The 26,961-nt window shown below is 46.2% G+C and overlaps 1 protein-coding gene across 2 annotated transcripts in view; it reads left to right on the forward strand.

Annotated features, from left to right (window-relative positions):
- LOC142584671 (formylglycine-generating enzyme) overlaps positions 1-26,961 on the forward strand; it is a 151,721-nt gene that overhangs the window by 117,595 nt on the left and 7,165 nt on the right. For both annotated transcript variants that reach the window (XM_075694848.1, XM_075694847.1), the window contains one exon: positions 3,074-3,187. In XM_075694848.1, coding sequence (XP_075550963.1) covers positions 3,074-3,187 — 114 coding nt within the window. The remainder of the gene's footprint in view (positions 1-3,073; positions 3,188-26,961) is intronic.

Genomic DNA, 26,961 nt, shown 5'->3' on the forward strand with positions numbered 1-26,961 from the left:
AAAAATTGCAAATCAAGTTGGACATTCTAAAATATGAATAAAAAGGAGATGCATACAGAAGCAAATATTTTTGAATATGAGCTATTTCTATCAACTGATAGCAAGCTCAGTGGTATGAGGCCTGAACTTTGTCACAATTGAGATTCTCTCTCGACAGCTCCTGAGTCAACCTCAACTGTCCTGACATACTCTCAGCGCGCACGATGCCTCATTGTTGTGTTTCACTGCTTTAAAGAGTTTGTTTTGGTTTGGATGAGGAGGGGGGACATCTGCATCTTAGCATCAGCCAACACTTTGTTTTTTAGCTCAAGCTCCTTCAAAACGGCGGCAGCATGATTCCTTTCCCATTCATTCCTCAATGCGTAGGTCCTTTCTGTTCTTGTCCTCCTTATGCCACTCGTTCGTCCCATGGACTATGTTAAGCATCTTCTTAGTTAGTTGCACAGTCCACGTCCGATTTTTCGAACTCCCTAGGGGCCACGAAAACGTCCGAAAAATTGGCCAGTTGGAAAAAATAACTGCATGTCATTTACTGCCCTTAAGGGCTCAAACCGCCACAGGCACATTCGAAAACGTTCTGAAGGCCTGTCGGTACGCATATTAGGCATATCGGTGCTCGTACTGTGACAGGAAATACCAGGTGCATGCATGTATAATTAAAGGATACATACTGTGTCCCCTGGCAATAGCCCCTTCCCACGCTTGTTATGCTTCATTGCAATACGTTTGCATATGCTTCACCAAGTGACATTTCTGTACAGAGGCAAAGCTGACTTTTGGAAACTGGCATTATGCAACGTACTGTACTTTCCAAGCTTCTAAGCCAATCGCGAGGACCACAAAGGCAGAGTCGGTGCCATTGCTGACAGCAGCAAATTCTCTCAATGAAAAATGCGGCACCCAATGGCAAGAAGCTTAATAGCAAATGTCGAAGCAGCTAGGTCTAGCGTTGCCGCAGTGGTGGCTATGGCTGCCAGCGGATCTGCATGCAAGAGCGCCGGTTCGAGGTGGCGAGGTAATCAAAATGGCAGTGGTGGTGGCTTTGATTAATGCCGTTTTGGACCTGTGGTTATGGCAAAATGTCCAGAAAATCAGACGGAAGGGTTCTTGCATCCAAAATTTCAGATTTTCTGATACATTGACTCAACGGGAAACATGGTGGTGTGGCGAAGCCGTCCAAATTATTGGACATCCGGAAAGTCGGTTGTTGACTGTAGACTGGCAACTCCTCCAACCATGACAGGGCGTCAAAGACGATTCATTACGATTCCTGTCTGTTACTCGAGCCAGCATTACCGCAACTTCCGACCCTTTCAATAAATTTACAGCTAATTTTCCCTGATAGAGGCACAAATTCCCTGAGTTTTCCCCGAGTTATTCCAGACTACTCAAAATCCCTGAGAATTCCGGGTTTTCCCGGTCGGTAGACACCCTGTATTCAATTATTGCCAGAATTATTCAGTTACTACAATTGTTGGAGTGTGCTTGCTAAGAATAAAATAATCGCATGTGGTGCCCAGGCCTAGGCCAATGGCGTGCAGCCCACCCGAACGTGTGCTCAAAACAACAATCCCCGATCGCGCCAAAATTGATTGATTTGTACAAGTTTCTAAAGAATTTTTTACGTAAATTTATATATCGAATTCTGGCTATATCGAACTATTTCGCAATCACCGCACTGTTCGACATATTGAGGTTCGACTCGTATATAGTGCAATATGCCTTGCTTATTTCTCGTTCAGTCATGCTGGAAAGGTGTATTTCATTTGGGCTGGATAAAAGCATCTGAATACAGAATCTGAAAACCTAAAATTTTGTTAATTTAGCTATGTAATGTTGCATGCATATTGTACCTTGAAGTGGCGGCACATTGTGACATGTGTTGCTGAAAAGCTTTCTCTTTTTGGTAATCCTGTGCCTAAAATGGTGTGCGAGTCACTGGCAAACATTCATGCAGCGTAAGGATGACTAAAGGAGCACGAACTGGACACGGAAATAAAAAAAAAGGCACCCACAAACACACTCAGGTGCTTCTTTAGTTGTCCTTGTGCAATACCAACGTGCCAAAGTACAATGGCATGAGAATTATCGAAAGGCAATGATTAGGCTTTTAGGGCTGGAAGAAGTAAATTAATTGAATATTCATTAGAATAAACTTAAGTAGTACACAGACTGTATGTCAATTTGACAGGACTACAAGTGGCACAAGAAAGTCCAGTGCAAACAGTTGCAATTGTCTGACCTGACTCAGCCTGGCGAGGCTTGGATGGCACCAGACCCTATCAGAGGTCGAATGGCTCATGAACGACAGCTGGATTGTCTCCATTGATGAGGGGAGCCACTGTCAATGTGGGGCAACATGGTCAGCTGTTGATGGCAGCCTTTTTGGAAGGGTTGTTCAGGCAACATGCTGATACCCTGGCAACCCTGCAGGGATGGCTGCTTCCCACACATGCCAACAGGTGGCAACACAAGTTCATGCTAGTGCCGCCTTGTTAACAGCTAGCTTCCCCACATATAAAAGCAACTTAACATTTCTTCAAAAACTGGGCAGGTAACTGTGTAAACTGTTACATTGAAGAATCCAGACAGTATAATGCAATCTTTCTGCAAATGTTCAGTAAGAACAGCACAGAAGAATCGAGCACAAAATCATTTATCTATGATTTCATGAGAAAAATGCACGTCCCTGTACATACGGGGCATATAGAGCGCATATACATATAGAGCATATAGAGCATGTAACCACCACCACACTTAAAACATCCAGCAATTTTCATTTGTATAGAACTCTTCATGCACAAGAAACATTGCATTGTTTTGTCCACATATCGGCTGCGGTGCATGCATGTATGCTGGCCTCAAATCTGAACAAGCAAATTGTAGTTGGCTTCTGTACTTGTTGTGTGTCTTAATCTGATCATCACCTCGTTTTCACTGCTTTCTACTTTTCGCATATTGTTTTGCCAGGAACTAAAATGGGCAACATAAAGCAGTGTTTTGCATTGTCTGGTTAACCCTTATCTTTGAGTGCACCTGTGCAAGAGTAAGGCAACATTGGTTTCTCCTCCAGGTGACCGCTTTTCCAGCAACCAAGTTTGGCCTAAAGAACATCATTGGCAATGTGTGGGAGTGGACTGCTGACTGGTGGACCACTCGCCATACCAGTGAGCCCCAGGATAACCCGGTAAGATAGCTTCTCTGCAGCCTTCGGGCCACATTGCAGCTCCATCCTGCTTTCATTTATGCCTGTGTTGTGCAAGTCTGTCCAAAATCCTTTGTGCATAAATAAGCTTGCTTTCAGTTACAAAGATGCTACAGCAAAATATGATACTATGGTAGCTGCTGTTATCCTTGCATTGCTGTCCTTGCGCTTATTTTTCTGATTTAACCAAAACATTTATCTGACTCCATGTTACAGCTTGGTGCTAAAGTTGAGTTCAGCTTAACACATCGGAGTGTGTAACTTCTGAAATTAATATTGAGTGTGATCTATAGTAGCACTTGCTGTTGGGCGAATTGGTGCATGTCGAACACTGAAGATTTTAATGCCAAAAGCATGATCACAGAAAAGAAAGCACGGGAAAGCATTCACCCTATCTTTCTGTCCTTCCTTTTCTGTGATCGTGTTTCTGGCGCTAAATTATTTACTGTACAAGTAAATAATTTTAAACCTATTTCAGTGCAAATAAATCTTTACACAAGCACTGGGAGCTTCATCTTCAGCCAGAATTTTGCACTCCGCAAAAAATCAATTTTGAATGCTGTGGCCACTGCGGAGGATTGCCTATCTGACCATGAAATTTTTCTTTTCATTTGTACAATGGCAAATCTGAACCTTTGGTCAATCAGGTGTGAAAAGTAGTTGAATCATTTTTTGACAATTCAGAAGCACTGGGTAAACTTAGAGGGACCCCGAACCATTTTTATTAGAGTCAGTATATGCATTTGCAGTTAAAAATAGACCATTTCAGAAATACCTTGCAGCACAAAGTACTTCACTATGTTCAGCATAAACGGAGTGATTGGCAATCAAAGGTCACCTATGATCACCTTTACAGTGCTTCTACTCCTTCTTCAATGCCTTGTAATGCGAACGCTACGGCGGAGCGAGGCGTGCCCACAATGCTCTGCCTACAGACCATCCCCGTGGCGTGCAGTTCAAATTTGATTTTGTATGTTGATTTAGACGCCACTGTTTCCAATTTTGGCGCCTACAGCATAGCAAATGCGGTTGTCCTCAGCCAGCCGCAGTGCACTTGGTGAGCGGACTCGTTGCGGCACCCCACGGTGGCCATGGTATCTACGCTACATGGCAGACCACAGCTGCATGCAAGTGTTTGTCTTGTGCGCAACAAGGCTGGAGTGCATGCTCGCACTCCCGTTTCCTATGCTCCAGCGTGACCGTGCTGTGTGGTGCAGACTGGCTGTGTCCTCCACCAGCTTGACCGACGGATCCAACTTGTGCATTTTGAAGTGCGATCAAGAGCTCAATATGAAGTGAAGTCTGCCAAGGTGTCTAGCCAGGATTCACATAGTTCGAGGCTAGTTGAGTGTTCAAAACTAGTCGAAATTAGCGAGACCCGGCGACTATGATACCGATAAGCAGGGTGGTCAAACTTTAATTCCTATGTGGGCAGCCCCAACAAGCATGACGAGACGATAGTCGACTTCTTCGAGAAGTACGTAATTATGAAAAACTCAAAAGCAGATTTTTGCTTACTTGAGCCTGTTTAATAAACTGCATCAATAAATATATACAGTAACAGTAGGAAGAAGAGCACTGATCCAAAACCCTTGGTTGATATCAGCTATTGCATTGGCCAATAGTCGCTGCATATGGGAATCTGCGATATGACGAACTAAAGCAGCCCAATATTTTGAGGAGAAGGCTTCTGTTGAAAAGAGATCTGTTGAAAGGAAAAAGAGAAAAGAGTTTGAAAAAAAGGTGACTTCGCATTGCACATGACTGCAAAATTTAGCTGAAGTGTTCAAAGCAGTGTATGCGAAGAATGTTTTTTCACCAAGTCGAGGAGTAGTTCAGGAACTGTTTAAGTTGTTAAAACAGACATTTGGGCGAGTTGGTAAGACATATTTGAAATGGAACAGCACGGTTTTCACGGGGACAAGCAGGGAGAAACGACATGGACGAGCGCAAGTCAGCGCTCGTCCGTGTCGTTTCTTTTTGCTTGTCCCCATGAAAACCGAACTGTTCCGTTTAAAATATGTTTAAGTTGATTTATCACGGCTATCTTGAACACGTCATTCCAATTAAAAATAATGTGAAACCATAAATCATTCATGATTTAATCCAAATTGTTGCTAATGCACCCAGACAAGTGCAGAGCTTTATTTTTCCATTGGACTTGCACTGTTTCTGAGGATTGATCCACAAAATAAAGACATACACAAACTCAACAAGCAACAGAACACAGGGAGAATGCCATTACAGACTGCTATTAAACTGCCTCTGCCTGTGTGAACACTGCAGTTGCAACGATAACAGTTAATTAAAGGATTTCACAATGACACAACTTTTATGACTTTATTGTAGTATGCCTGATTTTCAGAGCTCGTTTATGACTGTCATAATGACACCCATAATTTCAATGTTTTTCATTTGCATCCAGTGTATGGCAAAACGGATATTTTTTTTAATTGCAACAGAACCATCTTGCAATCACTGCCTACAGCAATGCGTCAGCATTGAATTGATATAGTGACCCAGCATATTGCTGCATTCAAAGCGAGTTATGTATGAGGCATGTACTGCAACGAGGCTCCTCTTTTGCACTTCTTTAAGAACACTTGGTGTCACCTGGCAGCGCCATTGCAAAGCCTCCGAGATGAGTAGCGTGGTACACTGGTGCCTGCGAACACTGAGAAATGCATCATGCGGCAACCAGGCTCCGCTCTCGCGCTTCTTTCTGGAGACACTGCGCCATCTGGTGGCACTGCTGAGAAGTATGCGCATGGCCTCCGAGACAAGAAGCATGGCGTGCTGGTGGCTTCAGATGCTGTGAATTGTTCTGTGGCTTGCCGCACAGTCAGTGGCACATGCTCTGTGACCCAAGTTAGGGAGAGTTTCATTAAAGGGCAGCACATACCCAGTGCGTTTGTGGCACAGCCTGCCAAACTGGTCGCGTTGCTGTCCTCAAGGATCCCATGTGACATGAGTTCGGTTCCATATAGGAACAGAGAAATTTAAGGGATCTTTTCGTCATTGTAGAGTGGCACATTCCCTGTTGCACATACCTACAGAGTTTGTCCGTAAAGTAATGAGACTGCCTGCCGCGTGGCGCTGCAGTCACCAGTCACCCGCTACCCAGAAGCGGGATTTGTGGTGGGGGTTCTAAGTTAAATAACGCACCAAGCAGCCATCGCGTCTGAGCTCTGATGCAGCCAGGATCTGAAATGGCACAAAAGCTATTTTGACACGGCAGCAAACGTCAAAAATGGAGCGTTCGCTGGAGCAGCGGTACGCAATTAAATTTTGCTTTCACCTGGGCAAAACCGCTTCTGAAACGCTTACCTTGGTTAAGGAGGCTTACAAAGACGACGCCCTATCAAGGGCCCAGGTCTCCCAGAGGTTCAGTGAGTTCAAGAACGGACGGAAGTCCATTGAAGAGATGGAGCAATCTGGACACCCTTCAACGAGTGGCATGGACAAAAATTTAACCAAAGTAAAAAAATCTTCTGGGGTCTGACCGTCGTTTGAGTATCAGATTAATCATCAAAGACCTCAACGTGTGCAAAACAGTGGCTCACAAAATTATTTCTGAAGATTTTAGCATGTTCAAAATTGGTGCCAAAAGCGTCAACTAATGACCAACAACAACAATGAGTGGATGTTTCCCATGAGATGTTGGTGCAGTTAGAAAGTGAATGGGACTTTTTAGACGGCATAATAACAAGTGACGGATCACAACGAGTCCAAGGTAAAGACAATGTTCACCATCTTTTTTGACAAGCCACGGGGAGTTCACAGAGAATTTGAACCTCCAAGATGAACCGTCAACACCGTGTTCTACAAAGAAGTCCTTGAGCGCCTTCACAGAGCTGCAAAACAGACACGACAGGAGATTGCCGATTGCTGGAAGCTCCACCACAGCCGTGCTCCAGCTTACACTGCCCCGGCTGTGGCCACCTGCCTGGCCGGGGTTGCAGCCTTGCCACACCTACTGTACAGCCTTGACGTGAACCTGGCAGACTTTTTCCTGTTCCCAAAGCACAAGAGAAGCCTGCAAGGTCACCGTTTCAACGATGTTCCCACCATCCTGCCGGCTAGTGACAGAGCCTCTCAATGAGGTAACGGCAGCCGACTTCCAAGGAGCCTTTGCAGCGTGAGAATCGCATTGGCAGCGGTGTATCGACGCCCAAGGACAGTATTTTGAAGAATTTTAATCATATGTGCTTGGACGGATCAATAAATTATTTTTACCAGACCCAGTGTCATTACTTTATGGACGAACCCCGTAGTTACCCAATTTAGACATTCATTAAAGAGCGGCACGCACCTACTAGCACTTACCCAGTGACTCCAGTGGGCATCGAACAGGTTCATCGGAGACCAGCACAGACCGTGTGGCACATGCCTAGTACTCGAAGTCAGCATCAGAGAGTTTCTTCGAACAGTTGTGCATACTCAGTTCCACATCTGCGGTGACTCTCGAAGGTGTGGAAGAGGTTCATTGAAGAGCAGCACACAAGTACACATTGCCACATACTCAGTCACCCAAATTAGTCCAAAAGATTGGTCTCGAATCCTGTTACCTTAGCATAGCAGCCCAATGCATGAATGAATAAATTCTGGGGTTTTACATACCAGAACCACAGTTTCATTATGAGGCATGCTGTAGTAGGGGACTCCAGATTAATTTTGACCACCTGGGGATCCTTAATGTGCCCCCAATGCACAGGACAAGGGCATTTTTGCATTTAGCCCCGTCGAAATGCGGCCAAGGTCCGCGACCTCGTACTTAGCAGCACAACACCAAAACTGCTAGGTCACTACAGCCTGTCAGCAGGCCGATGCACTACCCATTCAACTACCGACTACCCAGTGGCCCAGGTAAGCAAAGAAATAGTTGCACACTCACGCATGCACACACACACAGCCCCCAGAAAGTGCGTGAGGTACCCCGAGAATGCTAACGCATTAAAAATAGAAGCTGTCACTGACCGAATCTTCATAGCCAGATTTTTCTAGACCCATTCAATTATTCGCACCTAACTGCAGCAGTGCCACTCTCTTAAAAGTGGTGCATGGCAACAAGCGAAATTTCATCAGCCATTGCATGAATGTTTCATAAACATTTCTGTCTGTGGCGACTATAGAGCAGAGTGCCTGTTCACCAGAGTCCTGCACCAGAAACCTGCAGGCACCTTCAAAGCGACCTCAAAATTAAAAGCACCGCAAATCGCCATGTATACACACAAAGTGAAAACTGGCTTTACTTGTACTAGTTCCAATGTAATTTATATGCTTGAATGTTCATTCTGTTGTAAGGAATGATATATCATCCAAATGGGACAATGAATGAACATCAATTTAAATGGACATAACGCAGAGACAGCTAGGAAGATTCCCAAAGCCGTCACTGAGCATTTCAACCAACCAGATCATAACTTTGATGAACATAAACTTTACATTCTGCGCTCAAATTTTCGTTCTGCGCAAGACAGAAAATACAGAGAATCGCACTTCATCCACAAGTTCAAGACATTGCAACCAATAAGCGTAAACATTTTAAAGAAAGCTTTAGATTCTATTCACTATGCTAAATTTCCAACTATATATAACAGCACCTAGTTATCTTTATTTTTAATCAGGTTGCTTAGCTGTTTGTTCTTTGTTCCTTTCTTTTGTTCTTTTATTTATATTTTTATTCTTTTTTTTCCATGAGCACCATTTTCTGCCGTTACTTCTCTCTTTCAGAGAGACGATAGTTCACTGACCTCCAACAAAGCAGATGATCTCCCCCCCCCCTCTTCCCATCGACCAGGCCCCTTCTACGAAAAAAAGGAACCAACAGTGGCACATCAACCAGCTGACACATGACACTACCTCACATTCCTCCTCCAAAGTTAAATAGCACACCTATTTTTTTTTTCAATTATACATCCTCGCCGATAACACACCCTCGTCCGTTGCCTCACCTCCTCTCCCCTTTAGAAGAACTGTACCTATATATAGTGTACCAAGGAAAGCATATGTCGCCTTGAAAAAAGACAAGTCCACTTGTCAAAACGCTGGCTCTGATTTTCACCTTGTTCTCATTTTGTTCATCGTTCACCATGCAGAATGTCTTTTTAATAAGTAGTCAATAACTTTAGTGAAATAGACTCCCTTTAAGACAAATTCGAAGTGACCAAGAAAATTTGTTCATCTTATCAGAAGAATAATTGGCAACATGATCAGGTGCATCCAGATATCTTACTTCAAAATAGTAAATGACATAAAAAGCATTTATTTAGCTAAACTTAGGAGAAAACTTCATAGAAGAAAGAACAAACGAGGCGAAGCATTGTGGAGGAGGAAGTTAGGCAGAGGCCGTGCTGGGTTGACCTTCTCTAGCACTTGCTACAAGTTTTGTTTGCTATACGGACGCACTGGCTTCGTCTTGTGATAACATCGTCCTTGTGCACCCTACAGTGTGTGTGCTGCCAGTGAAATCGTGTGACGGTGAGCCGACAATGGCGACTCAATCTCGCATGCACAAGGGAGTAAAGTGGGGAGGAAGTGTGCCGTCTTCTGTCACCCACATCGCACCAGGAGAGGGGAGGGAGGGGGAGCATTGTACTTCAGCCGAAGTACAACGCTTGGCTGGCAGTGGTAGATCCAGCAGGAAATGCGATGTAAATGTAGATGCAGCAAACATGTCTGACGGAGACAACCATGACCCGAAAACAGCAAGCTGTACAAGAAAACAGAAAGGAGATCTTAGCAGTGACCGCATGGTAGCTGCTCTCCCGTGCCCACTGGAAGCGCCTTGGTGATGCCAGTTGCTTAAATATGAGTGCTGCAGAGCTCAGGTTTGACGGAGGATTTGTTAACCAGCGCCAAACAGGACAGCCCTATAGGGGAAAATGCAGAAAGTACACTAGCTAATGCAGAGGCCAGGAAAGCACTGGAGCCTGAAATGTCTCGAGAGGCAGAATGCAGAAAAAAGTTATTGAATGTAAGTCCTGCTACATTGATTTCTGAGCAGGAAAAAGATTACACCCTGCAGAACCTGAGGCCAGATGCGAAAGAAGGTGTGGCCAAACAGAATGTAAAGTATGTTCTACAGAAAGTACTCCAGTTGAAAAGGAGTGCAGTTCGACCAACTCGTGGTGCCACATCCCTATCATGAGCAGCTCCTGCACCTGGTCCACTGAGGCTTTCAGACAGGGCATCTGGCATTCGGAAAACAAAGGACAGCTGACTGCAGGAATTTTACTGGCCCGGCTCCTTTCAGGAAGTGGAAGCATTCGTGAGAAGCTGCGACACATGTCAACGCATATCAAGCCCAGAGATAAGGCTAAAGCGCCAATGAAACTTGCTCCCATTATCACGGAGCCATTTCGCCGGTTGATAATAGACACAGTGGGACCACTTCCTGCAACGCAGTCTGGCTATCGGCATATTCTCACTGTACTATGCCCCGCAACGAAAATCCCGGAGGCGGTGCCCCTCAAAGAACTAAGCTCGGTGGAGATCGTCAATGCGCTTTTGTCTATCTTCGCACGAGTAGGGTTTCCCGCAGAAATCCAATCAGATCAAGGATCTGTCTTTATGAGCGCACTGACCTCGACATTTCTGGAAACGTGCGTTATTTAAAATCATTCATTGCTCAGTGTACCACCCACAGTCAAACGTGGTAGAGAAAGTCTACTCAGTCATGAAACAGCTTTTGCGAGCCCTTTGTTATGAGCACAAAGTCGATTGGGAGGTTTGCTTGCCTGCAGCAATGTTTGCACTTAGAACTGCACCGCAGAAGTCAACAGGGTTTTCACCTTCAGAGCTTGTTTACGGTCGCTACCTTTGGTCCCCTCTTCACATTGTTTGAGAAGCCTGGGAAGGCCGGGTGGACGACCCTTCAGTTGTGGCATACGTGCTAGAGCTGTTGGACCAACTAGACACCTACCTCTCGAGAATTAGCAGGGCAGGAAATGTGCAGGGCCCAAAGCAATGCTAAGCAATACTATGACAGGACGGATCGAAAGCGACACTTTGAAGTTGGGCGAAACGTAATGATCCTGAAACCCTAATTGAAAAACAAACTACAGGTTCAATGGGAAGGACCGGTTGACATAATTAAGAAATTATCTGAAACAAACTATGTAATCATGGTACCGGGAAAATGAAGGACACCACAAGAGTACCACAGCAATTGACTTAAACCCTACCGACAGAGGGAGGCCATTGTGAACATGTTGCTTAACCAACCTGAGGAGATGCCTGTCGAGTTAACATCAATAACAGGGGCAAAAGACATTCACAAGACCATTGGCAAGCTAGTAAGGCAGGCGGAGTTGAATCCCAATCAAAGGGCCGGACTGGGGGAACTCATGTTTGAATTTAAAGACATATCTTCAGACGCACCTGGCGGGACCACTACGATCGTTCATGACATCCAGTTAACCTCATCGGACCCAGTTTGTTCGAAAGCTTATCGCATTTCACCTCATCAACATCAAGTCATGGCCGCGGAAATAAGATGTTAGAGCTAGGTGTAATCGAGCCAGGAGAGAGTGATTATACCTCGCCTCTTATCGTGGTTGAGGTCCCTGGAAAGGAGCCGCGACCGTGTATCGACTACTGCAGGCTCAACTTAATCACAAAGGACCAGACCTACCCCATACCGCATATCGAGGAAAGGCTTGAGAGAGTGAGCAGTGCTAATTTCATCGCTACGCTCGATTTAGTCAGAGGGTACCGGCAGGTCCCGTTGACCGAGAGGGCAAGCAGGCTTGCGGCGTTTATTTCCCCGATGGGAACCTTTCGGCTGAAAGTCTTGAGCTTTGGATTGAAGAATGCTTCCTATTGCTTCTCTAGCCTTTTGGACCGAGTGCTACGGGGAATGGAAAATTTTGCACTTGCGTATCTCTATGACATAGCAATCTTTTCTTCATCATGGGCGGACCATATGCAACACTTGCGAACCCTGTTGTGTTGTCTACGAGAGGCCAACTTGACTGTCAAGGCTCCCAAATTCCAATTAGGGCGTGCGAAGGTAGCTTATCTAGGTCATGTAATAGGGCAAGGCCATCGTCGGCCTTCGGAGGTTAAATCGACAACTTCCTGCAACCACATACCAAGCGGGACATCAGGTCATTCCTTGGTTTGGCAGTTTATTACCAAAGATATATCCCGCGTTATTCTGCGATTGTAAGTTCTTTAGCAGATGCTCTCAGAAAAACAGAACCGCAAACAGTAAAATGGGATGACACAAAAGAAAAGGCTGGAGAAATGCTGGAGAACAAATGCTGGCGAAAGCACTAACGAGTCAGCCAGTGTTGAACGCGCCTGACTACTCTAAGCCATTCATTCTTCAGTGGGATGCCAGCGACAGAGGTATGGAGTGGTGCTCTGTCAAAGAGAGATGACGAAAATGAACACCCCGTACTGTACGCCAGTAGAAAGTTTTCAGTTCATGAGGAAGCATACAGTGCATTAGAAAAGGAATGTGCCTGCGTAGTATGGACAGTGCAGAAGCTAGCATGCTATATCGCTGGTTCAAGGTTCACGATATAGACTGACCATCGTCCCCTCACATGGCTGCAGTCCATGTCTATGAAAAACGGCCGTCTTTTTTGTGCTGGAGCTTGACTCTTCAACAGTACACCTTCGATATTCGCTACAAGAAGGGTAAACGTAACGGCAATGCCGACAGTTTGAGTCGTTGCCCCTAGAGTAACGAAAGCCTCATGCTCACTCTGGCTTCCATGGCATTTTTATGTTTGTAATTTTTTTTCATAAGTGTTTTTTTTAATCATCACGAAGATGTGGTTGATATTTAGCTGATTTTAGTAACCACGTCTTAACGCTTTCAAGAAATGGCTGTTTTTAGTGTTCAGGAAGGGAGGACGCGCGAGAGGGATGGAAAAGCAGTAGCGTTTTTTTTTTTTTTTTGTAAAGCGTGGTGTATCTTGGGGGAGGGTGGCCTTGTGCTCGCTTGCATTGTGGTTGTGGGTCCGGCACTGTTCTGGGGTGATTGCTTGTCCAAACAGTCGACGAAAAGTTGCGAGACCGGTTTGCAAGTCCAGTTTCACTGGACTGGACCAGGGGAAAAAGGCATACAAGCGCATCACGAGGACTGATGAATGACTCCCAGGAATGAACCAGCTATGAACCAAGGGTTCATCACCCCAGAGGGAAATTCTGCTGCTGAAACTCCGATCCCTCACCCAGTGGCTGCTGGCCCTTATGCGTCGGGATGTTCCTCGCCGGAGATGCTGTTACGGTTGGCTTGTGACACTCCGGGCAAAAAGTATGCTCAAAGACCATGCCTAATTGAAACGAAGGATGGATTCCTAATTTGATATGGTTGTCTCAAGTGGTTGCCGGTCTGGCAGGCGCCCCGCAGTGACGACAGGCCCGTTTGTGTGTGCGACTCTAGGGGAGAACCCCTTTCACAAACTGTGCGACTCCAGGGGAGCACCCTTTCTGCAAACTGTCTGGCTCTAGGGGAGACCCTTTCTGCCAACCAAACAGGACCCGCGGGTTGCCACCCAGAGGAGGCAAGTACGTGCCACGTCACCTGGGAGAAGGGATCAGCCGCCTATCCCTGACCAGAATCAATGCATGTCACGTGACGTTGACGTGAGCAAGATCCTGCCTACAATTTTAGTGGGCCTATTTAAGGGTCCCCGCAATGTACTTTTTCAATTCATTCATTCTCTTCTTCTTATCCTTCACCAACCTTTCAATAAACAGTGCAAGTTTCGCACTAGAAATCGTCTTGTCCCTGCCTAGTTGCCATGGTCTACCGGATGCCTGCAGCACACCGACAACGCCATGCTAACCAATAGTAACGCCGGTCAAAGTTCGAGAAACAGGCATCGCAACAGCTCCCGTACTTGTGGTGACAGCAAGCAAGGATGCCAAATCAAGCATGGGATCTTCCACGTCCCATGTTCCACCGGTGTGGTTTATGCTTTCCCTCTCTCATGTGGAAAGACTTACATCGGATAGACAGGGTGATATATCAATGAGTGACTTAGAGAACATGAGAAAAAAGTAAATAATAATGTAGACAAAGGTGCACATCTTGTTGCCAATCTTAATTCTTGCCGCAATTCTAAATTGCGATTTGATGAGATGTCACTTGGTAGAAGCACAAATGAACGTGCATGGGTGGCCTTGGAGGATTTCCACATAAATGAAAAAGCAGACTGTATCAGTGATACCTCCTTGTCCCTGCATTCAGCTGAGTATAATTTCTTGTGTGCTCGTCTTCGGTAAGTGGCTCTAGTGTTACATGAGTATTTCTAGTCTTTTGTTGCATACAGATGCTTGGTTGAGTGGTTAAGGGTACATATATGCATTGTCGCAAGAAGTCAATTGTTAGTCAGTGCCAGTGCTTGTCTCTTCTTTGTGGGTTGTCCTGGGTGTTAGCGCTGAATTTTTCACCGTGATCCAATGCCACAGCCTAGCTGCAATGCGAGGCAAAGAACCACCAAACTCTATGTGCTTCTGGACGGCTACGAAGTCATTGCTCTAGTGAACACAGGAGCTGACTACTCCGTCATAATTGGATCATTTGCCACTCAGTTGAAGAAAGTCAAGACTGTATGGGACTGCCCTCAAATTTGGACAGCTGGAGAATAAATGATAATGCCAACAGTAATCTGCAAGGCAAGAATTACAGTTCATGAGCATGACCTACCTTGCGACATTCGTTGACCTCCAACAGTGCTTGCAAGAAGTAATTCTCAGCATGGACTTCCTGACAGTGGTGTACCAGTTATTTCTCTCCCTTATATACGTGTGTGTGTGCATATATATATATATATATATATATATATATATATATATATATATATATATATATATATATATATATATACAGTCGAACCCGGCTATATCGAACTCGCAAAAAAACGCCTATCAGTTCGATATAAGCCTGCTAAATAATTGGAAGTCATAAAAGCACATACCATTTATAAAATCACTTTATTGATTAAACTAGCTTAGTTTCGCGCGAAATAGTCCTGCATTTTCTTCTGCTTTGGCAATTTCGCTGCCTGCGACACACGCACTTTTCCACATTAAGGAGTCGGAGCAGCTGAGGCCGCAACTTTCCGCATTCGCGCAGAAGCACCGGACTAGTGCGAGCGCACCAATCACTTCAGAGGATGTGGGCCACGGACCCTCGTTGCTTTCCTCATTGTGCCCACTTTCACTTGTGCTCGGTACGATGTTGGCAATGTAGTCTTCGTTTTCGGGCTCTCCCGTGGTCGCGACACATCATTTGCGCTCACAAACTCATCCACTGTTGATTCGTCAACAGCTTCCGGAAATTCTGACAGTTCGCTCCAAACTTCGGCAGCACCGGCAACGGCTTCGTCGCATTCATCAGAATTTACGGTCATCACCGAGCACGCGGAAGTCGGCACGGCTGAAGCAATTTCAGATTAACCACTCGTACACGGCCGTGCGTACGGGTCGGGCGCCACGGGCACCGGGTCGCCAGTTTGGACGCTTTAGCCCTAATCTCCCCCTTATTCTTCAAGATCGTGCCGAGAGTGCTCCTCGGAATCTTGTGCTCTGCGGGGACATCCGACTTCTCACCGCGTTCGACACGAGTTATGATTGCGAGCTTCACGACGAAAGGCAAATTCTTCCGCTTCATCACGGCAACACTGCGAGAGAAGGCCTACAAGGCGCACACAATAACAGCGAGACAAGTAGCACTTTCGCCATCTTGCACGACGAGGGCACAAGAGCATCTGATTGGCTGTCTGAGCAAGCGCTGTGGGCGGGCCAGGATCATTTTTTGCAGGGGGGGTGCCGACGGCTCGTCCGAAGTAAAGCCCCTCCATACACGTTTCCGCTGACCAGGTTAAGTACCGCCAACCTGCCCTCCTCCTCCACGCCCCTCTCCCACTCACCCCCTTAGCTTCCGGCGTCAAGCGGAACTTACGTAGCTGCAGCTTCCTGTTCTGAGTGGAAGTGACACTTTGTTTTTTAGCGTTGTTTACTTTCGCGCCACTGGAGAGGCTTTAATTGCACGAGCTGCGGTTGAAACTGCGAATGCGATTCCATCCAAGAACCACCGCCTACTGTAACCAGCGATCTGCTCGAGTTCGCTGATTCGCGTCCACCTGCGACGGGTTGTGGCACAAGCGACAACGTACAGCGGAATGTAGTGCCTGGGCGCTTGGAGACCACTGCCGTTTTTCGTGCATTTGGACAACAGCGACCGCGAACTACTACTTCAGCGGAATACAACAGCTTGTCCCCTTTGCATTCTTCTTATGGTGACTGCCACAGCTCTGCTAAGCACGCGCGGGCGTCTCACCATCGTCTAACAGCAGTCAAAGCAGAAATTCCCGCAGCGCAACTACAGGAAGCGGAAACGCCGGAACCGGAAATTTTTAAACCGGAAATGCCGGAACCGGAAATACCGGAACCGGATTTGGTGTGAGGTGAAAAGGCGTCGCACAACAAAGGTTGTCGCTACTTAAGAAAGCGGCAGTGGCGCGTAGATGGAGGGGCTTTAGTCCGAAGCAGCGCGGTCGGGCGCGGTCACGGTAGGGAGAGCGGTTGGATGGAGCCGCGCAGCCGGCTTTTCTCCGCCACCGCGAGGGAAAGCCAACTTCCGGGGGCACTTTCCGCCGCTTGACGTTCGATATATCGGGTGTCGCTGCTATTTTTGTTCGATGTAAGCGTAATTTTTGCGATGTATACTCATTGTAACTATATCGTGTCCAGAAATTGTTCGATATATAGAATAATTCGATGTAAACGGGTTCGATATAGTCGGGTTCGACTATATATATATATATATATATATATATACATATATATATATATATATATATATATATACATATATATATATATATATATATATATATATTGTCATGTATGAGTTTGTGCCGCTGTGGACAAATTGACGGCAGATGAAGAGGAGATTGAACTGTCTCGAAAATCGGTTGATGGTGTGACCCTGGTCACCGAGCTGCACCCTTGTATCTGCATACAGGGTGTCCCAGCTAACTTGGACCAAGATTTTAAAAATACCCGAGGTCTGAAGAAATCGTACCGACTGCATAGTAGCCGTAGTCGTATGTACTTACGGCCAGCAGTTTTTTCATCACGAAGTATTACTTAATTACTTTTAATTAGTGAACTATTTAATTATTGCTTGAATCGCAAACATATCAATTACAGAGTTGTAGGGCACCATAAATAACCTCCGAATCAAGCATTTATTTCGTACTGAAGTGGTCCTGGGTGTTTTTTCCAAGAAAAAACAAAAGCCCACGAAATACGAAATAGATACACACTCGCACGTGTGGGGTATTCTCGTCACAAGCCAACCCTGAATCTTCGCAGCGAGTGTCACATCGGTTCTGCTGTTATGGCTGCTGACACTGCCGCCACCGCACAGACACCAGCGGAAGTAGTGCTAACTCAGCTATGTCACCCAGGAATCTTCATCGGCACGGGCAAGATCGAAGTCGAAGACTAGCTGACGTTGTATGAGCGCGGCGGTAAGCACAACAAGTGGGATGCCACACTTTTGCTGGCCAACATGGTATTTTACTTGGGAGGTACCGCGAAGGTATGGTTCAAGATGCATGAAGCCGACGTTGGAAGCTGGGCAAGGAAGCTACCAGCTTTTCCTTGAAGGAAAAGTTACGCTATCTTTTTAGAAGACCTGTGGGACTTCAAATGGAGGCCAAGCAAGAGCTAACGTCTCGTGCCCAGACATCAACCGAATCGTACGTCACATATATTCAAGACATTCTGGCTCTCTGCCATAAAGCAGACGCAGACATGCTGGAGGCCGATAAGGTCGGACACATCTTGAAGAGCATTGCAGATGATGCGTTCAACCACCTGCTTTGCAGGAACTGCTCAACCATTGAGTCCATCATTAAGGAATTTTGAGCAAGCAAAGAGAGCCGCATCGTACAACACTTTGACCAACTTCTGAATATGGCTGCCACTTCCTCCTGCAACGACCCTCTGGCATCACATCCGCCTACAACGCCAAGCTTGATACAGGTCATCCGTCGCGAACTTGAGGCTATGGCTCCAAGTTCTCACTGCCCCATATGCATGACAATATGACCATCTCGCTCATTCAAGCTGTTGTTCGCCAAGAAATTGCAAACATGGACATCTAGCCTGCCGTCCACCCACGTCCCACCCCTACCGCTCCTGTCATTGCCTCTGCTGCCCCTTGACAGTCATTCCCGAATCGATATCGGAACCCCTGTGAGTGGCGAACACCGGATGACAGGCCGATTTGCTTTGCTTGCTCCCCGGTTGGTCACATCTCCTGCCACTGCCGTGGTAGCCACTGGTACTCCTCGCCTCGACCATATGCTGATCGCCACTTCAACTGAGACCCTCAGCCTCTATTGCCCCTCTCTGAACCATATCATGCCGGCCTTCCCTCTCATAGAAACACCACTAGCCGCTCGCCCTCACCGCGACGCCATCAATCCTATTCGCCTACACCTCTAGGTCCCTCGTCCCTGACCTACACGGGCCGCTTCTCAGGAAACTAAGCAATGCAGCCCCCGGAGGTGAGGCTGCATTGATGACTCGGACTGCAAAACCTCTGCTTACCCGAACATTGTTGAAATTTCTGTTGGTGATGTACCCGTTCAAGCCCTCATCGATACTGGCGCTCAAGTGTCGGTTATGCGATCAGATCTTCGTAGCTGTCTCCCTAATGTCCTGACTCCTGCCTGGTCGCCTGCCATCCGAGTAGCTAATGGCAGTACAACAGCTGTGATGGTAATGTGCGCCGGCCGTGTTGCCGTTGCCTGCCGTCCAGTGTTAGTCCTGTTCACTGTACAGGTCGAGTGTCCACATGAAGTGATTCTTGGAATCGACTTTCTGACTGCTCATTCAGCACTTATTGACTGTGCAACTGGCACCCTTCGCCTTGAACTGCCCCATTACTTTGCCGACCTGACCGATGACCACAAGTCCCAACTTCGTTCTACTGAATTTGTTCGACTACAACCTGGTGCTGCCACTTACGTCCTCATGTCACCTTCTCCACCACTTCGAGATGGTCCTTACGTGGTGTCCACACTTTGCGACGTCCTCCTGGCACGTCAAATAGCACTACCAAGCTTAATTATAACTCTTGCCAACAATTGAGCATGGCTTCCTCTTCTGAGCTTTGGTTCGTGTCTGCAAGTGCTTCCTGCAGGTGTATCTCTCGCTTTGCTATCCCCTTTGGAAGAGTGGGGAGTAGCCGCTCTTACGCCTGAACCACGATTCGACACTGCTGCAGCTTCTGCCCCTTTACTCACGCAACGACAAGTTTACGCCAATGATCGCTACTGATCTACGACCTGCTTACGCCGACGCTTTCTGCCGTATTCTGATGTCCTATGAAGACATCTTTGATTCTGGCAATCGCCCGCTAGGTCGAACCCTTGTCGTCACTCATCTAATCCACACTGCTGACGTTCCTCCTATACACCGAAGGCCCTTCCGTATGTCTGCGGCTGAACGTCAGGTCATCCAGACGGAGGTGGACAAAATGCTCTCCAAAGATATTATCGAGCCTTCCTGCAGTATGTGGGTGTCACATGTCATTCTGGTTAAAAAGAAGGACAACACCGTCAGATTCTGCATCGATTACCGTCACCTTATTAAGATCACCAAAAAGGACGTGTATCCTATTGATGATGCTGTGGACTGCTTACATGGTGCCAGTTATTTTTCGTCGACTGATTTGCGCTCTGGCTACTGGCAAATCACAGTGCATGAACGAGATCATGAAAAGACTGCCTTCATCACCCTAGATGGTCTCTACCAATTTAAAGTGATGCCTTTCGGACTGTGTAATGCCCCTGCTACCTTCGAGCGCATGATTGACTCTCTCCTGCACGGATTCAAATGGACCACATGCCTCTGCTGCCTTGATGGCGTTATTGTTTTTTCACGGACGTTTGAGAGCCACCTCCACCGACTCTTAGCTATCCTTGCTGTTTTTCGACGAACTGGCCTACAACTCAACTCTGCAAAAGGCCATTTTGGTCACCGCCAAATACGAGTACTTAGTCACTTGGTTGACGCTGCTGGCGTCCAGCCTGATCCTGATAAAGTTCGTGCCGTTGGTGAGTTTCCTCCTTCGCGTTCTTCCACCGGTGTCCAAAGTTTCCTAGTGCTGTGTTCCTATTTTCGGCAATTTATCCAGAACTTAGCCGAAAACGCTTGTCCTCTCACAGACCTCCTCAAAAAGGATGCTACTTTTCATTGGGGACCCAACCAGGCTGCAGCATTTTCCACGCTTATCAGTCACCTTATCAATCCACCTGTGTTTGGTCACTTTGATCCGCATGCCTACACTGAAGTTCACACTGATGCAAGCAGTCACGGCATTGGCGCTATCTTGTCCCAGCGACAGTGGAACACGAATCGCGTGATCGCGTATGCTAGCTGTCTTCTTTCAGCACCAGAACGCAACTATTCTGTGACAGAATGTGAATGCTTGGTGCTTGTTTGGTCTATTGCTAAGTTCCGCCCTTACCTGTTCAGTCGGCATTTCACCGTCGTGACAGATCGTCATGCCTTATGTTGGCTATCCTCACTCGGAGACCCAACAGGCCGGCTTGGCCACTCGTCTTTACACCTGCAAGAGTACACCTTTTCCATCAGGGCGGCTACATAAGGACACCGACTGCCTCTCCCGCTATCCTGTTGACTCACCAGGTGGCACCGAAACCAATACAGACACCTGTGTTTTGTCGATCTCCGACTTCTCACGCATTGCCGACGAGCAGCCTCGTGACCCATATTCACGATCCATGATCAAACGCCTTACCTCGGAGCGACAGGACGTTTCCCTCCATATGTTTGTTCTCCAGGAAAAGACCTTATACCAACGCAATATGATTCCACATAGTACTGAACTGCTTCTCGTCGTTCCCCAGCATCTGCGCTCGACAATTATGTCGCAGTCACATGATGTGCCCACTGCTGGTCATTTGGGTGTCTCCCGTATGCACCACCATGTGCGCAGGCGATTTTTCTGGCCTGGGCTATATCGCTCTGTTCTGAGTTACGTCGCTGCCTGCGAGCTTTGCCAACGCCGCCAGAAGCTTCCATTGTCTTTTGTTGGGCACCTTCAGCATATAGATACCCAGCGAGCCATTTTTTTCCACGTTGCCCTGGACCTACTTGGCCCATTTCCAACTTCATCCTCGGGCAACAAGTGGGTGGCCGTTGCGACGGGCTATACCACGCATTATGCCATAACGCAGACCCTCCCTGCGAGCTGCGCAACTGATGTGGCTGATTTTCTCCTCCATGAAGTAATCCTACATCACGGTGCCCCACGTCAGCTACTGACTGAGAGAGGCTGCTGTTTTGTTTCTCAGATTGTCGACGGCCTTTTTCGCTCTTGCTCAACGTCCCACAAGTTCACCACGGCTTACCACCCACTGACAAACGGACTTACCGAGCGTCTGAACCGTACACTCACGGACATGCTCTCCATGTACGTGTCCGATGATCACCCGGATTGGGACTGCTCCTTACCCTCCATGACGTTTGCATACAATTCGTCGAGTCACAATATTACTGGTTATCCTCCATTCTGTCTACTACATGGCCGTGACCCACTCCTGCCTCTTGACTCGCTGCTCCCTTCTGATTTCAATGCTGCCACGTTCTATGCTCACGAGGCCATTGTTCACGCGGTCACAGCATGTCGCATTGCCCGTGATCGTCTTCTGCCGTCTCAAACTATCCAAAAGCATTGTTACGACAGTCGTCGTCGGGACGCTCATTTCAGCCCTGGGCCACTTGTCCTGCTTTGGTTACCCTCCCGTCACGTTGGCCTCTGCAAAAAACTGCTGCCGCGATACGTGGGGCCGTACCAAATGCTTCGCCAGGTCACCAGCCTCACATATGAGATATCACCTGTGACATCGACGTCTTCTACCCCACCAAGAACTGATATCGTGCACGTTTCACGACTCAAGCCCTATAACTCACACGCTGATTTGCCGTCCTAAAAAGCATCGAGATGATACTTGTGCCGCCAAGGGTTAATGTCGCGTATGAGTTTGTGCCGCTGTGGACAAACTGACGTTGGCAGGTGAAGAGGAGATTGAAGTGTCTCGAAGATCGGTTGATGGTGTTATCCTGGTCACCGAGCTGCACCCTTGTAACTGTATATATTGTAAATACATATGTTTTCTTATATGCAATATAGATAAAAGAGATAAGGTTTGCAAGGGTTGCGGATCGGAAAGTGATCTTTGCAGTACGTGCCGCCCGGAATCGCTCTGCCGCCGCTACCCTGTCGGCACTGACACCACACCAACGACAGAAACTCCGCTACTGTAAACCTGTACATGATTTCCGCTTTCACTCCTGCAGTACACATTCGTTTTTCGTGTGCTTTGCCACAAAGCCTGACGTGGAGGGCCGAAAGCAGCGGAGCAAGATGGCGTGCAGCATGGGTGGGAGGGTGTTAAGTAGATTTACGTTGATTTATCGTAAAATATTCATTGGGGTTATGCGGAAGTTCACGTTTATGACTGGTCGGAGCATACTCAGAGCGGGCCCAGGTTGCATGTACTATAAAGATTGCTTCACTTGCTGATTACCCAATTATACCATTGCAATAAAAAAAGGCTGAGAAATGCTTCAGCAAATGTTATCTTTGTCATTGACAGATCTGGTATTCAATTACACATTATGAACCACATCTAGTATTGTCAATATTTTCTGAAGCGTGTCGCTGAAGTGAGACAAAAAAGTCACTAAAATTTTCACTAGAACTGCGAAGTGGATTTGAAGAACATACGTGTTTTGGGAGACTCTAATATAAGCTAATGCGAAGTACATCATTTACCTAGACGTTTCAAGTTGGTCGAATGTCCATGTAACTGAAGGAAAACAGTGGATTTACCAGCAGGGTATAGAAGAGGGCTTTAACATTACTAATGTATTTCCTATAGGATGGGCAAATATTCAAAGTTTCAAATACGAATACTAGTTGGTGTGTATAATATTTTATTTGTATTTGAAAATGAACGTCTACTATTCAATATTTTTGAATATTGAAACCACCCGAATATTTCGCAAGAACTGTTAAAACTGGTTTACTTACTGTTCTCCACCTGCTGAACAAAGTATCAAAAATTATAATTATCAGAGCAGAACAGCGAAAAAGCTTTTGAAGCTATGCAGAAACAAAACTGGTAATGGAGACTTTTGTTTTCGGTTTCGTGGTGGATGTGTGGCGCTGGTTAATACTCCTTGGCTTAGACCTCAACAGCATGCATACATACCAAGAATTGCCGTCACAATAGCACAATAGGTAGTGTGATGTGTACATAGTGCAGAAGCTGTGGGTTTGGCTCCCACCATCAGCAAGTTGTTTTTTCCTGCAATTCCCTTTGGCTTCTCATTTTTACACTTCAGTCAAAAACTACTAATAATTTTGCCTATGGTTTCCTTTTCTACATTCTCTGTTGGTTTCATATTGTGACTGAAAAATGTGCAAGCATTCTTACAAAAAAGGTGTCCCTCGGTTCCTCTTCTTTTCATCCATTACATGACAACTGGTTATTTTTGCGTTCGGCCTGCCAATTAGTCTTTTGCAGTCTAGTCATGTAGCAGCTTTATATTCTACATTACAGCCAGTGATATTTTCCTTGTAAGAGGGCCTTTACTGTAATCTAGGGCAAAAAATATTTTATTAGCTTGTTGTTTTCCTTTTCCGTAGCTTCTGATATTTCTCCATCAACTATTTGTTTAGCGTTTTTGAAAAGCTGTTCACACAGCAGCCTGTAATTCACGTAAAGCTTGTTTGCCACTAGACTCTGAAGGTGTCAAGTGGCTATTCGTGGAGTTCTTTTCATAATAGTTGTAGTGATATCGTGTTTAAGATGATCCTAATTGTCTATGATAGTTGACTGTCTATTCAGTGCAAGAGTGTTCCTAATTATACCGAAATAAATATTGCTGCTGTAAATATGTGCATCTGCATTTGTCTATTCAATATTTTATACGTACTATTCATATTTGAAAAAGTCAATATTCGCCTACCTGTAATAGTGACATAACAGATTATGACAGCTTAAGTTTTTCATTACCTTCAGATTGGAAGGTTACAAAAACAGCATGACTCAAAAGAACACAAGCAACATGTTTTTCCTAGCATAAAAAACCACTTAGTCTACATATTATTCCTAAATATTTTGTCCTTCTCGACGTTCATGGTAGCAGAAACAAGACTCTGTGGAACACGCGTGGCCGCACAGTGCCATGGTGAGGACAATTACCCCAGCATTGTATAGGTCAAATACCACATTTTAGCCCTTGATCTACCTGAAAGCTGCCGTGGAGTACTGATTGGTCCAGAAGTTTCGAGAAACAAGCAATTTTATCAGATGTGCGTGAACGAGCCCAGCCACTTCAATATTTACGCCTTTTTTACGCAGTCAATATGTCTTAATCACCAGCTGTTGCTGTGTTCTAAATCTGAACACAAAATTTCTTCCATTTCGTTTTTGTAAATTAACTCTCCGACACGCTTGCACACACGTCCATCAATCGAACGCATTTAGTGACATGGCTGAACCTGCAGCAGTTAAACGTACTCAAATAGGTTTTGCAGATTATTAAGAAACATCAATTTAGTGAGCACAATGTGAAGGTTGTGTTGACCACTGTGCTGTGAAGCACAATCAGAATGTGAAGGCAACCATTGGTTCATCATGGTCACGGAACCTATGTGTCATACAGAGAAGAGAGTTTCTGCCGCTTACATGTAGCCTTTGAATGTTAAAATGCTTTCTAGAAGGCCATTTTTGAAGCATCCTTTCAAACTTCTAATTCATTGAAACATCGCCACTTGTTCATTAACGTTACTAGAAAAAATCACTGATTGCTAAATAGAAAATTTTGTCATAAACAGACAAAGAAGTCACTAAATCTAGCAACAAAACTGCTAAAATTATAAAAAGCAAATGTGATTGTTTTCAAAGACCATTAGGTTAGATAGCCCCACAAACACGGAATGATGCAAGGGATGATCGATTAAACTTGTTTTGGACTGCCCAGTGACAGCTTTCTCAGCAATGCAGGCTTGCAAGGCACGGTCCCGCAGGCAGCTTGCACTGTAAAGTACCGTAACTCTAAACTGTTTAGTGCGGCTGGCCGAATGTCATCTGCTAATACACGTGGTGGCGAGGCTTGAAATAAAACCCTAGCTGCCCAAGCAAGGGATGCATAATAAAGAAATCGTACCTATGTGGGCATAATTGTAAGAGAAAACTTGTCACCAATTATTTTGTTGGATCTGACAGTGTGCAGCCAACAGTGCCCGCTTTCACAAGTGTGTGTATGTGTGTGTAGGGGGGGACACAGATGGCCTACTTTGCCCTTTCACTCCTGACTGTGCGGGGAAGGGTATGCCTTCCCCACCCGCAGGTATGCCTATGACACGCATGGTGTCACACACGCACATGCAAATAAACAATCTCACTCAATGACCACGAGCACTCACTGTCCCAACGCTGGCTTGATCAAGGGTGCCGGCAGTTAGAAGCGAACACTTTGAGCCTAGATCAAGTCTTGAAAGATTACTGCAGACGTGTAGAAGTGGAGGGATTTACCAGCTGGAACCAAGTAGACCCTATGTGCTATATACATAACGGTGATGAATGCCCTGAAGAACCAATGTGACCAAGAAAGGCCAGACCACCGTTATTAGGCCTTCAAGTGACTTTCTGTAGACTCGAGTGATCTTGGTCAAAACTCCAGGTAGCGTATTTCGAGCTTTCAAAGATGGGGAGCTAAATGGCCTATTTTGCCCCCACCCCCCACCCCGCCCCCGAGTTCTGAGAGTCCCCCTCAGTTGATACGCCTATGCTTACTAAGCCAGCACAGCGCAATCATCGACCTAAGTCCAAGTTGAAAATGCTATCCAAAGACCATGTGATGTAGTCAGAGAGCTCTCGTAGTGATCATGCCTTGAGTGGGCTCAACAATCAAGTTGGCGTCCCGCCTCGCTTCAGTATCATAATTTTCATCGGCACCAATACACCGAGAGACATAGAAGGCATCATTGAGGGCGACCGACATCTGCTAATCAAGGGCATTTAACACCTAATCAAGGGCATGACGATCGCATACATCAAGGAAATTGTAGAAAGCAGCAATGTGTTTGTCCTCTGGTTGTGCTGCTTTTACATTAACGGCCATAGTTCCTGAACCAGCCTTCCACATGAATCTGAGTCTCCCCATGAGTAAGCAGAAACAGCTTAAAAGTCTTCTCCAATGAAATGAAGACGGCTTTTCGATGTCATCGAGGATTCAACAAGGACCAGTTGCTAAGCATCGCATAATAACCGAAGCGCTCGGCCCCTTTGTCAGAGCCCATACTGAGTTTTGATGCGGGAACAAGAAGCTACCAAGCATCAAGTCGATTAAATGCTACATAACAAAATCATTTAGCCTTCAAAGAGCCTGCAGTCTTGGTGAAGCAAAAGTCGCCGACGATTACGATACTACCTAACGTGAAATTTGAGCGCAGCTCTTTACACATTTTCATTTCACGATATGGTGGCTGGCGTGGACAATCTCTTTGTGCAGCATGTTGCAAACGGAGCGAAGTGTGGCATGATTGCCTCGCTAATGTGGAGATCGCGAGGGGCAGCACGTGGACGATGCGTGAGCGCAATTCACAGCAGCCACCGCAGACAGACCTCCAAGATGTCAGATGATGCACGCTACTCTGGCATCATCTCATGCTT

The sequence above is a fragment of the Dermacentor variabilis genome, chromosome 6 (genome assembly GCF_050947875.1).
Source record: "Dermacentor variabilis isolate Ectoservices chromosome 6, ASM5094787v1, whole genome shotgun sequence".
In the NCBI taxonomy this organism is placed as follows: domain Eukaryota; kingdom Metazoa; phylum Arthropoda; class Arachnida; order Ixodida; family Ixodidae; genus Dermacentor; species Dermacentor variabilis.